Here is an 11,155-nt window from a genome sequence, read left to right on the forward strand (position 1 = left end):
AAAAATACATACGGAGTAATCACCACCGATTATTCCGTCCCGCGCCAAGGTCCGATTCCGCTTCGATGGATCTATATGCCTTTCTTGGCTGACAAAATGGTTCCTGGATATAGTGGATGCATAAAATCAATAATTTTATATCCGGATCATTGATTTCTAATCGCGCAGTTTGTTTTATGATAGCAATCATCTTTCAACCTCGTATTCTCTCGGCGGAAGTCAGCCGATTGATCTGATCGTAATCTTTTTAAGTTCTACGAACTTCCGGACGGTGGCACCGTTCAATCCGTTCAACAGTTCTAACAATGTCGCCGTCATTCTCCACCCGTCTGGCGTCAAGTGGTGTTGGCCGCACATTATCAATTCAGTCGAGAAGATTATTCGCGCGTCAGAGCTCAGGTCTTCTGGCTCGGCCTTTATATACTTCCAACTCTTCCCTCCTGGCCACCTCGACAGTAGCAAGTCTTCCTCAACATCAGCAGGGTTTCAGTCGGCCTTTCTCCTCCACTACCACCACAATGGCTCCTTCTGCAGAGGCCTTCGTTGAGGTTATCAAGAACCGCCGCAGCTACTACAAGCTCGGCCGCAACAGTCCCGTGTCGGACTCGGAGATCCTTGATCTGATCAAGCAGATCGTCTTGCACACACCTAGCTCTTTTAACACACAATCGACTCGTGTGGTTGTCGCCTTGCACGAGCAGCACGAGAAAGTATGGGACATTGTCATTGACTCCTTTGCGCCGCTCGTGGCCAGTGGCGCCGTGCCGGAGGAGGTGTTCCGGGAGAAGACGAAGCCGAAGTTGGAGTCGTTCCGGGCTGCGTACGGAACGGTAAGAATTCTTGCAGGATCGGACGGCTCTGGCGATGACTGATGATGTGATAGATTCTCTTTTACGAGGATCCCTCTCACCACAAGCCTTATGCGGAGAAATTCCCGTCCTTCGGCCATCAATTCCCCGTTTGGTCCGAGCATACGAACGCTATGCATCAGTATCTGGGTATGTTTTATAATTCAGAGTCTTCTTACGGACATAGGGCTAATCATGCCTTAGCGTGGGCTGGACTGGAAGCCCTCGGCTTTGGTGCCAATTTGCAGCACTACAACCCGATCGTCGACGAGGGCCTGGCCAAAGAGTTCAACATCCCGTCGGATTGGAGTCTCAAGGCACAACTGGTGTTTGGCTCGATTGAGGGCCCTCCGAATGAGAAGACCTTTAAGCCGGTGGAAGAGCGGCTGAAGGTGTTTGGTGCGCAGTGATCAACAGCTTTTGGACGAAATGAATGACATCCATGATATAGACATTGCATTATATTTAGACTCGTCATTGTGTACATAATTTTTATACAAGCGTTTAATTTTTCCGGGATGGATTTATGTTGTGCCCCACGCGCAATCGACCTTTAAATGTCGCGAATGCAGTTGTTTGTACTCCGCAGATTCAATCGGCGGATTTCCGATCTCTGAATCATGTGAAGGATTGACTTGGAGAAGGCGATCGTGAAAATGCATATCTGATGTAACCGTTGAACCAGACGATCGCCGATATCCTCCGCGGCCCGCGCATCAGGGTGGGATGGTGGGTTTGAAATTGTGCCATCGTTGATCGCCGTTGCGTCAGAGGCATTTGATCGTCGTTATCTTACCGTATTTGACTATGCATTTTTCACCCGTGAATTACAAAAGTTCTTCGCAAATATCGAAATTTAATTTGGATTTGAACAATCGGATTATCGCGATCGAGGATCGTCTCGAACCTGATTTACTGTAGTATTGCCTGCGTCGATCGTGCATCCACATCAATACTCTATCTAGGGGACTAGGGCCGTTTGATATCGCTCTGATCGACCGTATGGTAGTCGGACGGCCATGTCAAGCCGCCCCCGGCGAAAACGCGTGCAGCGAGCATGTGAACCATGCCGGTGCGTATTCCATCCATGCATCTTCGCCCCCAACGTTCGTAGGACTGCAATGGCTAATGCATAGACTTGGATGAAACCTGCAGACGCAAGAAGACAAAATGCCCTGGCGAGCAGCCTGTATGCTCGTACTGCGCACGCCTGAGGCAAACATGCACGTATGCATCGGATCGGCGACGATCATCTGTCGCCGACGCCGCAGCAGCAGCAGCGGCACCAGTGAGAGTGGAAACGTCGCCGTCGGTGGGTGCGCGGGATGATTCGTCGTTAGGGTTGGCGGTAAGTCGGTTGCATTCTAAGCGCTGTTTGTGGATCCTTTGTTGACAGATGAAGAATCGCTTGAATCGGCTAGAGGCGCAAATGTCCCTAGTGTTGAATCGGCTGGAGTAAGCAAACTCACATAGTAATTGACCGCTGGCGGCGGTTGACGCGTGAATCATCGGCTAAGAGAGGGAAAGACGGACGGATGCAGCGACAAGCAATGCGATCGGCTCTGTTCCTAGACGGGAGGAGGTGTCTCCCTCTCCCTCTCCTTCGAGGACCTCGTCGGCTCGGACCGGGCTCGATGAGAGATCGCCTTCTTTCCCGCCATGGGACAAAGTCATTGAAGTGGCGCAGTTGTATCTCGTTTACTGCGACTGCCAGCCTCTGCCGCTGTTCCATAGGGCGACGTTTCTGAACAGTCTGAGTTATCGTGATCCGGAAGTGATCTACTCTCTTCTGAGCCTGGCACTGCGGTTCAGCGCGCAGGATGATGAATACGTTTCGATGATTCCGGCCTATCGGGATGCGGGGCGAGCGTTGGTGATTAAGAGGGTACTGGAAGGGCCGGTGGAGCTTTCGACGTTGCAGTGCCTATGTCTGTTGAGCATGGTCGATTTCACTAGTACGGAACCTTGACCGTGTGCGTCCCAGGTTTGTCTAACGTTGGCAGACGGTGATACACACCATGCCACCATTTACAGTGGGCTCGCCATGGATCTCGCGCGCTGCGCCAAGCTGGCGACGGAGCCAACCCACGCGCCCGATCCCGCAGAGCTGGAAGAGCGCCGGCGCTGCTTTTGGAGCATCTGCCTTCTGCGACGCCTTCAGGGTGAGGATTTCCACATTCTGGACTTCACCAGCCAGGACAATGTCCCTGCGCGGCCGGAGACGACCGGCGTCGCGCCCAATGTGCCCGACTCCGGCGCCGTAGAAGCCCGCATCACGCGCAGCATGCGCGACGAAGGTATCGTCGCCTATGTCATCCTGATCAGCGAGACTTTTGCCCGCACGGCGTCTTACGTCAAGCGCCGATGTAAGCCGAATGACCACCCTCCTTGGTCACCCGAGTCTGAGTACTCCAAGATCATTGCGATGCAAATGGAAGTCGAGACTCGCGTGCCGTACACGCACCGCTTCAAGAACGCCAATCTGGCCAACCGGTCCCTGGAGGACCTGCAGTCGAACCGAGACTATTGGGGCCCGTGGTTCCTGAGCCAGTTCATGTACCATACCATACTGTGTCTGCTGAACCATCCGTTGCTATTGTCGCTGGCGCTGCGCAACCATCGGGGGATGATCCCGGAGATCTTTCTGCAGCATTCGTCGGACATGATTGCATCGCATACGAATTGGATCATTCACTTTCTGCGATTCTTTGAAGACAAGGGGTTTCTTGTCTCTGATCCTTTTCTGGGATACTGTGCTGCGGTCGTGGCGACGATCGAGTTGCAACTGAGTTTTACAGAAGACACAGCGATTCGAAATGATAAGCAGGAACGCTTCGCGACATGTGTTCGATTTGTGCAGAAGCTGGGAGAGCAATGGCCACACATGGGGCATATGGTACGATCCTTCCATCAAAAATCTATCATGAAAGCTGACGATCACAGGCCGAAAAGCTCCAAACGCTCAAAACCGCCGTGTCGGCCTCCTACGTTCCCTACACCACCAAGCAGGCACCGAGCCGATCGCTCGTTATCGATCTGTCCCGCTTCTGGGAGATTCTCGACTACAGTCCCGGGTCCACGGACACGGGCGCATCGAGCAGCCTTTTCGGGCCATCGCTCTATGGCGGACAGCCACGTCCACAACCGGAGGTTTCGAGCACCTCTCCCTTGCCGGAACCAACGCGCATCGGGGTGCCCAGTCCAACCGTGTCTCAAGCGCGGGCCCATACCCAGAGTAACCATAATTTGGCCGGATCCCTCCAACCGCAGGCGCTTGGACCCGACTCGAGTCATGCGCCAGCAGATCAACAAGATCCGTTGTCCATTCTCGCCGACAATTACTTTGCTCAGGGGCAAGACTTTCTGGTGCGTGGCACAGAGGATTGGTTCACCACGGCAGACTTGTAATTATCCTTTTCGCTGTTCCAAATTTTTGGGACTGAGATGAAATGGTTCGATGGAGAACCACGTGGGAAAAAAGTGGATCTGAGTTTCTTCCCTCCTCCTCCTCCTCCGTCCGCAAAAGGAGGCTCAGGAGAATTTTGTTTTTTTGAGTTCAGTAAATTCTATTCATGGTCGTCTGATCGATCGACATACTGATCCGGGAGTAAACTCCGGACTAAGGGCGATCATCGATTTATCGTGCACGCTTTCTTCGATGGGTAACGGTTGTGTGGCTTTTCTTTCCATGGGGTTTGTGGATGCGTAAAATACCCACTTGATTTTGTGGATTCTCGAGAACCGCCATCGAAGAGAAAAAAAAAAAAACTCCTGAATCCGAGCCTCCTGAATTGGCCTTCTTGAAACCCTTGGCAGTGGGAAGAATCGAAGCTATCATTGTGCGTGAGGGCGGCGAGCGGAGAATTTCCCAACAAACTGGACTCCAGTCTCCGGGCGACAAACGAGAAAAAAAAAAAAAAAAAACCCCTAGTGCAGTGGGCACGGTGGGCACTGGCTGCAGAAGTTCAGACCCAGCAAAGCACCGCACCCTGGCAAATCTGAGGAGTCAACCAGCATTTCGGACACCGACAGAGTGGTCAGACCGGCCACGTCATAACATCACAAACACGACACATTGGATTCTGGAAGTGCTCTGGAACGGGTTCGAAAAAATTTGCCGGTCATGTCCGATTTTTTAGCACGCCGAACCTTCCGGCTGGGACGAGGATGAGTTCCCCGGACCAGTCGATAGGTCTTCCCGTCCTTTGTTGACTCGTCGAGCAGTCCGCCAATTTAATCTACTTGCAACCGGTTCTGTCGGATGACGACATGACCGTGGTCAACGGTTTTGTAGCTGTCAACTCTGCCAGTCTACACGTCGATACGAAGCGCTAGTCCCTTCATCGCTGACGAATTGTCCAATCCCTGCTTGGAACGCGATTCGAGAGCTTTGCTCTCTCGACCGCTTCAGGTTTCGGTGAGAAAAAAGGAAGAAAAAAAAAAAAAAAAAAAAAAAATAAAAGAAAAAAAAAATTTCCGAAGTAAGCGCGGCCTTCTATTCTACTTGTAGCAGCTCTATCACGCCGGGCACTGATAGGTGATGCGGCTTATGCTCGACCTCTCCTGACCTGAAACTGCTTTTCTGACAGATCGCTCAACGGTCCGTAGCGTCAAGGTCAAACACGCTAGCCAGCTCGGCTAGGCTAGTCACACCAAACTGGCGGGGGCTCTCTCAACGGACGAGCTCTCCCGTATCATCCTCTGTATGTAACCCGTATGATGACTCCTATATTCCTTTCCACGCAAGTGTAAACTTTGATTTCTGCGTCTGATGTTCGACATGAGGGGGTGTGTGTGTGCGCGTGCGTGACATTGATCAAAGTTATCCCTGAATCTCCACGTGGACGGAGAATCATACAAATCCGATAAGTACTCTCTGAAGATAGACTCCGTCAACGGAGACACGGAGAGTGAACAATTCTGTTGCGTCTGCAGAGGAGAAACTTTCTTTGGGCCGTGCCGCGGCCGATTGTAGGATTTCCCGTCCCTCATGCGATACACGTTGGTCCCTGGCCAGACGGTTGATACCGACGACTTGCATCCGAGGGCGGACACCGGCGCCGTTTGGATTGCAACCGACCTGCAGGTCACTCCTGGCGATGGTCCAAACCGACCGTCCAGGGTACTAATCGTATCGTAGTAGTTGGGTGATGGACATCTGCCTCTCGAAAGACGCGGAAATCCCGAGTAACCCCGATAGGAAAGCAGACAGTTCCATTCTCCTGCAGGCGGATGGCACTATTTGCAGCCCGGGCGAGGGAGGAGAAACTCCCTGACGAGTCTGGCTCTCAACGTGCAAAAAAGCCAAAAAAAGTGGGGGCTCTCCGCGTGAAACCCAGATGATTGGGATTGGGATTCTCTGAAGAGCGCAACGGTCAGTGGGGCCTCTCTTTTTTTCTTTTCTCTTCCCCTGTGAGCCCCTCCCGTTGAGTTCCCTCCCGCCCGCCCTAGCGCCGTCGCTCGTCTCGTACGAGCAGAACGGCGGCGATCGAGCCCTGCTGGCGCCGCCTCGACGCATGCCCCGAGGGTGCAGGCCCGATGCGTCTCACTTCGCGGAAGGAGGCAGCGGAGGCGCACCTTCCCGAGCAACACAGCCTGTCATCGGTGTATTTTTGGTTCGCTGCTGGGTCCGTCCAGTCGGGGCCATTCCCGAAAGGGAAGACCATGCATGCGCGCCGGCCAGCCAATCCGGGCCACGCCTGGTGCTGCCGATGCCACCGTTGTCACTGCAGCTGACAAGGTTCGAACAGGCCCTGCGCCGGGGTGTCCTTCCTCCCTCCAGGGTTCCGGGCCGGCCAGAGAGGATTACATACAAGGGAGCCCAATTCCTCCCTCGTGCTCCTCGCCCTCTCCCCGTCTCTGGCCTCCCTCTGGTCCCCCGTCGCCGACCGGATCCCGTTTTCTTTTCCTCCTTTTTTTTCTTTTTTTTTTTTTTCTGTTCTGTTTTTCCACCGTCCAAAATGCGCGTGGCTTTCTGATCACCTAACGTGCTCCACGCCCCTTGTCATCCTATCCGACTGGCCCAGCCTAGGCCCCGTACATTATTCCCAATCGGGCCATTTGTTCAGCATCCCGTCTGCCACCTCCGCTGACCCCTGTTTTCTCCTCGCGCTGTTAATTAACAAGCCGCTCTTGACTCGTCCTTCTCGTCGCTAGACTCAACTCTCTGCCGCTCTCTCTGGTGTCCGACAATCCGGACCCTCTTCCGCAGCCAACCACCGTCTCCCCCGCTCGTTACCCGTGTTCATGGGCTCCATGTGGAAGCAGCGGTCCTCGGCCAGAGAAGAGTACGATTATCATCCGCGTGCGTCGTCTGGTTTCCATTTCTTCTCCCGCCGCCGCCGAGCGCCATCAGGTAGGATTCCCCGGTTCGCTTTTCTCTGCCATTGAGCCTGCCCATCATCGTCTGCTCTCGGTTTCCCATCGGAACACCCCAATTCTGCATCCCATCCCTCGTGCCTCTCTCAGCCGGCGCTTTCCCTCCCCTCGATCCATAGACGACTCGCCACCACTTCCCTTCCCCATTCTCTCTCTCTCGCTCGCTCGCTCTCGCTCTCGCTCTCGCTCTCAGCCCGGCTCCTTCCGGCTCTTCTAAACACGTGCCAGGTCCCGCGGCGTCGTGGCTGGCAACTGCCTCCATCGTTCCTTCTCCATCGGTTGTGCGCCTGTAACTCCTCGTCCGCTGACTCGGTTCTCCGCGGCCCTCCATGCTAGACGCTGCATTGGCTGCACAGGGCTACCACCCGTCCAACGACTCCATCCCCTTTCGTTCCGGGAGCAGCTTCTCCCAGCGCTCCAACGCCCCTCTTTATCGAACGCCGTCCAACAGTACGCTGCGCGACCCTCATTCCGCTCGTTACCCCCCCCATTCGTCCCATTCCGATCGTTTCAACCCGCCGGGTAGCGCCCGCTCTGGGAATCCAATGGCCGGCATGATGGATGTCGACCGCTCGCGCTCGCGCCGGGAGCGCACCTTCATTGGCTCCGAGTGCGCCGTCTGCGAGGAACCCCTCGAGCATACCCTGCGCGGCGAGCGCGTGCTGCAGTTCAACTGCGGCCATGTCTCCCACGAAGCCTGCTTCTACGAGTTCATCAAAGAGTTTGAGTCGCAGTATTGCCCCACGTGCAACACGCCCATCTCGCTCGATTCCAGCCGCAGTGGCAATGTCGTCGATATCGGTGAGCTTTCGTGCCCGGCCATGGCCCGCGTGGCTCCGTGCTGACTCGCTCGGCCACAGAAAAACTGTCCAGCATTGTCCGATCCGCATCCTTGAGTGATGCCGCCACCCAGCGGAGTGAGATTGTCACCCCCACTCCATGGGACCGCAATGGCAACCGTCCGGTCCGGACCCCGACGCAGGAGGACAGCGCTCGGTCATACCGCACCCGCGACACGATGAGCCAGCGGGAGACCTCCAGCCAACGAGAGCGCGTGCCATCGCGACAGCAGCATTCGCGCAACGACAGCGCCGCCACCGCAACCGCCGCCGATTACGTCGATCCCCATCATCTCGGCCCAACCCGCAAGCACGACTACGATGTCCAAGCCATGGAATCCGACCTGAGCCCGCGCCCGGGTACCGTCAAGAATCCGATCCCGGCTCCCATTGTCACCGTGCGCAGCGAGTTCCCCACCATGACGCGCGCACGCCAGCAGCAAGCCTTGACCTGCCTGGTCACGGTCGAAGTCCCCGATGGGCGCTGGCGGCCCGATATGGAAGATTTGCGCTATCTGCAGACGCAGGTGGATGATTCCTACAGCGTCGTCCGCTCTCCCCCGGCGCCGCCGCCGTCGCGGCCGCCGCCAATGGAGCCGCAGGAGCACCTCGACGAGATCGCCGAGGACCTGCGGCTGCGCGTGGACAACTGGCATGGCCTGGACTTCTCACGGTATGTCACCATCCCCCTTCCCCCCGTCCATCTTCGGCTCACCGCGAGATAGGTTTGGCAAGCTCCGTCTGTACGGGGTGCTGCGTGTGGGCAAAGACCGCGAGTCGTGGCAGGAGCTCGAGTGCTTCCTCTTTGGCGAGATGCTCATCTGCGTCAAGGAGAAGAAGATCAATGGCGATGCCAATCAGTACGACGAGAACGGCCAGCGACGTCGTGCCACCCGCTGCACCCTCAAAGGCTCGATTCTGATCAAGAAGCATCTGCGCGAGGTGGAAGCATCGATCGGTAAGAATGAACTCCCGTCTCCGCCTCGAGGACGGCATCCCATCTAACGTCACAATAGACGAGCCGATCCTGCAGCTCAAACTGTCGGTCAGCGAACTGCCATGCTTCTATCTCCGCTTCCCCAACCGTGGCCAGCTCGATGTCTGGCGACGGGCATTGCTGGACCTTCACCATCCGGAGCCTCCGGTGCGGAATCAGGATTATGATGTGGACGCCAGCGGAACGGAAGATGATGACTATCGCACGTACAAGACTCAGCGGCAGTCGTCCAACACGTCGTCGTACGGTGCCGCCAAGTCCAACGCCACCGCGTTGACCGACTACAGTCACATGGGGCAGGCGGCTCCTGTCAGCTTCCACGTGCCTTTGGACCTGGTGGTCGTGATCCCAATCTCGTCGTCGATGCAGGGGCTGAAGATTTCGCTGCTCCGAGATGCCCTGAAATTCTTGGTCCAGAACCTGGGCCCGCGGGATCGCATGGGACTGGTGACCTTTGGTTCGAGCGGCGGCGGTGTTCCGCTGGTCGGCATGACCACCAAGACGTGGCCCGGCTGGGGCAAGATTGTCAGCTCCCTGCGCCCCGTTGGCCAGAAGAGTCTGCGTTCGGACATGGTGGACGGCGCCAACGTCGCCATGGACTTGCTCATGCAGCGGAAGTCGAGCAACCCGATTTCGGCCATTCTCCTGATCAGCGATTCGTCGTCGTCGGATTTTGAGAGCGTCGATTTCGTGGTCTCTCGCGCGGAGGCGGCCAAGTATGTGTGCATCCGGTCACTCGAGTGTGGTCTCGAGACTAACTTGCCTTTTTTTTTTTTCTTTTAGGGTTGGCATTTATTCGTTTGGCCTGGGCCTGACCCACAAGCCGGATACGCTGATTGAGCTGTCGAGCCGCACCAAAGCCAGCTACACCTATGTCAAGGACTGGATGATGCTGCGGGAGTGCGTTGCTGGTTGCCTGGGTGCCCTGCAGAGCACCTCCCATCAGAACGTCAAGCTCAAGTTACGGCTGCCGGAGGGATCCCCGGCCAAGTTCGTCAAGATCAGCGGTGCTCTTCATACCACGAAACGGTCGACCGGACGGGATGCGGAGGCTGCGCTGGGCGACTTGCGATTCGGCGACAAGCGCGATATCCTGGTTCAGCTGGCGATCCAGCCCGACAATTCGTCCGAACATGTTCCTCAGGACCCTTGGGAGAGCATCGTGTCGGGACTCGAAGCCCTTGGCGGCGGATCCGACGATGATCAGCGGGTGGCCAGCGTGGAGGAAGTGCCGCTCCTCCAGGCAGATTTGACCTACGGTGATATTCTTCGCGATGGGCACCTGACTCATTCGCCCCGGCCATCGCTCCTCGCGATCACCATGCTTCCGGCGAACCCCCGGGCGGCGCCGGGCCAAGGATCGAGTCCGTCGATTCCGCCGCACCCGTCTATCGTGCAGCGGCGCATGGAGTTGCTCGCGTCGGATATGCTCACCCGCGCTCTGACCCTGGTTTCCAAGGGCCAGCACGACCGAGCTCAGCACCTCCTGACCGAAACGCGAAGCATCCTCAAGGGCCTCGGCAAGGGCGGCCTTCCTCCGCTCCCGTCTGGGGCCAACAAGAGCCAGACAGACTCCAATAGCACCAGCGACACTCCGGGCTCGACCTCTCCCCGATCCTCCCACGTCGACGGGAACTCGTCGGCGGGATCCGAGGCCACCATTGCTCCCGCCGCCGCCGTCGACTCTCAAATTATGGCGGCTCTCGACGCCGATCTGGAAACCGCTCTGGAATGGATCAACCACCCGGCGGTGTTCGGCCGCGACTCGCGCAAGGCAGTTCTGCAAGCCATTGGTGTCATCTCGTCGCAGCGCGCCTTCACATTCCGGACGCCGTCTGAGACGCTTTGGGCGGAGCGGATCTCGGGCGTGAAGCGCCTGACAGAACGCTCCAAGGAATGGCGCGAGGCTGGTGATGAAGCATTGACTGAGGAATAAAGAAAAAATCCGGGAGGCATTCTGTCAATGATGTTTTTTTTGGTCTTGTCATTTTATCCCTCGTTTGCTTTGCCCTTGCGTCCTCTTTACCCTGTTTCATGACCCTTTTGTCCTGGTTTCCACTTCGTTTCGCATATCTTCTGATTTTTTTTTTTTT

General features: G+C 56.3%; 4 protein-coding genes across 4 annotated transcripts; all 4 read left to right on the plus strand.

Annotated features, from left to right (window-relative positions):
• Positions 1-305: 305 nt before the first annotated feature.
• VTN49DRAFT_7945 (uncharacterized protein) lies at positions 306-1,258 on the plus strand (the record flags this gene model as incomplete). The annotated part of the gene is made up of 3 exons (XM_069416270.1): positions 306-830; positions 884-998; positions 1,053-1,258. 3 exons carry the CDS (start codon positions 306-308, stop codon positions 1,256-1,258), a joined length of 846 nt encoding a protein of 281 aa, XP_069272306.1.
• A 609-nt stretch (positions 1,259-1,867) lies between these two features.
• Positions 1,868-4,256, plus strand: VTN49DRAFT_7946 (uncharacterized protein; the record flags this gene model as incomplete). The annotated part of the gene is made up of 6 exons (XM_069416271.1): positions 1,868-1,920; positions 2,004-2,196; positions 2,251-2,303; positions 2,376-2,803; positions 2,852-3,744; positions 3,792-4,256. The coding sequence occupies 6 exons, from the start codon at positions 1,868-1,870 to the stop codon at positions 4,254-4,256; spliced, it is 2,085 nt and encodes a 694-aa protein (XP_069272307.1).
• A 2,108-nt stretch (positions 4,257-6,364) lies between these two features.
• On the plus strand, positions 6,365-7,443 carry VTN49DRAFT_7947 (uncharacterized protein; the record flags this gene model as incomplete). The annotated part of the gene is made up of 2 exons (XM_069416272.1): positions 6,365-6,588; positions 7,005-7,443. The coding sequence occupies 2 exons, from the start codon at positions 6,365-6,367 to the stop codon at positions 7,441-7,443; spliced, it is 663 nt and encodes a 220-aa protein (XP_069272308.1).
• A 112-nt stretch (positions 7,444-7,555) lies between these two features.
• Positions 7,556-10,998, plus strand: VTN49DRAFT_7948 (uncharacterized protein; the record flags this gene model as incomplete). The annotated part of the gene is made up of 5 exons (XM_069416273.1): positions 7,556-8,027; positions 8,087-8,738; positions 8,791-9,023; positions 9,082-9,778; positions 9,846-10,998. 5 exons carry the CDS (start codon positions 7,556-7,558, stop codon positions 10,996-10,998), a joined length of 3,207 nt encoding a protein of 1,068 aa, XP_069272309.1.
• Positions 10,999-11,155: the final 157 nt, after the last annotated feature.

This window comes from Thermomyces lanuginosus (assembly GCF_041956635.1).
Source record: "Thermomyces lanuginosus strain ATCC 200065 unplaced genomic scaffold VTN49scaffold_7, whole genome shotgun sequence".
In the NCBI taxonomy this organism is placed as follows: Eukaryota; Fungi; Ascomycota; class Eurotiomycetes; order Eurotiales; family Trichocomaceae; genus Thermomyces; species Thermomyces lanuginosus.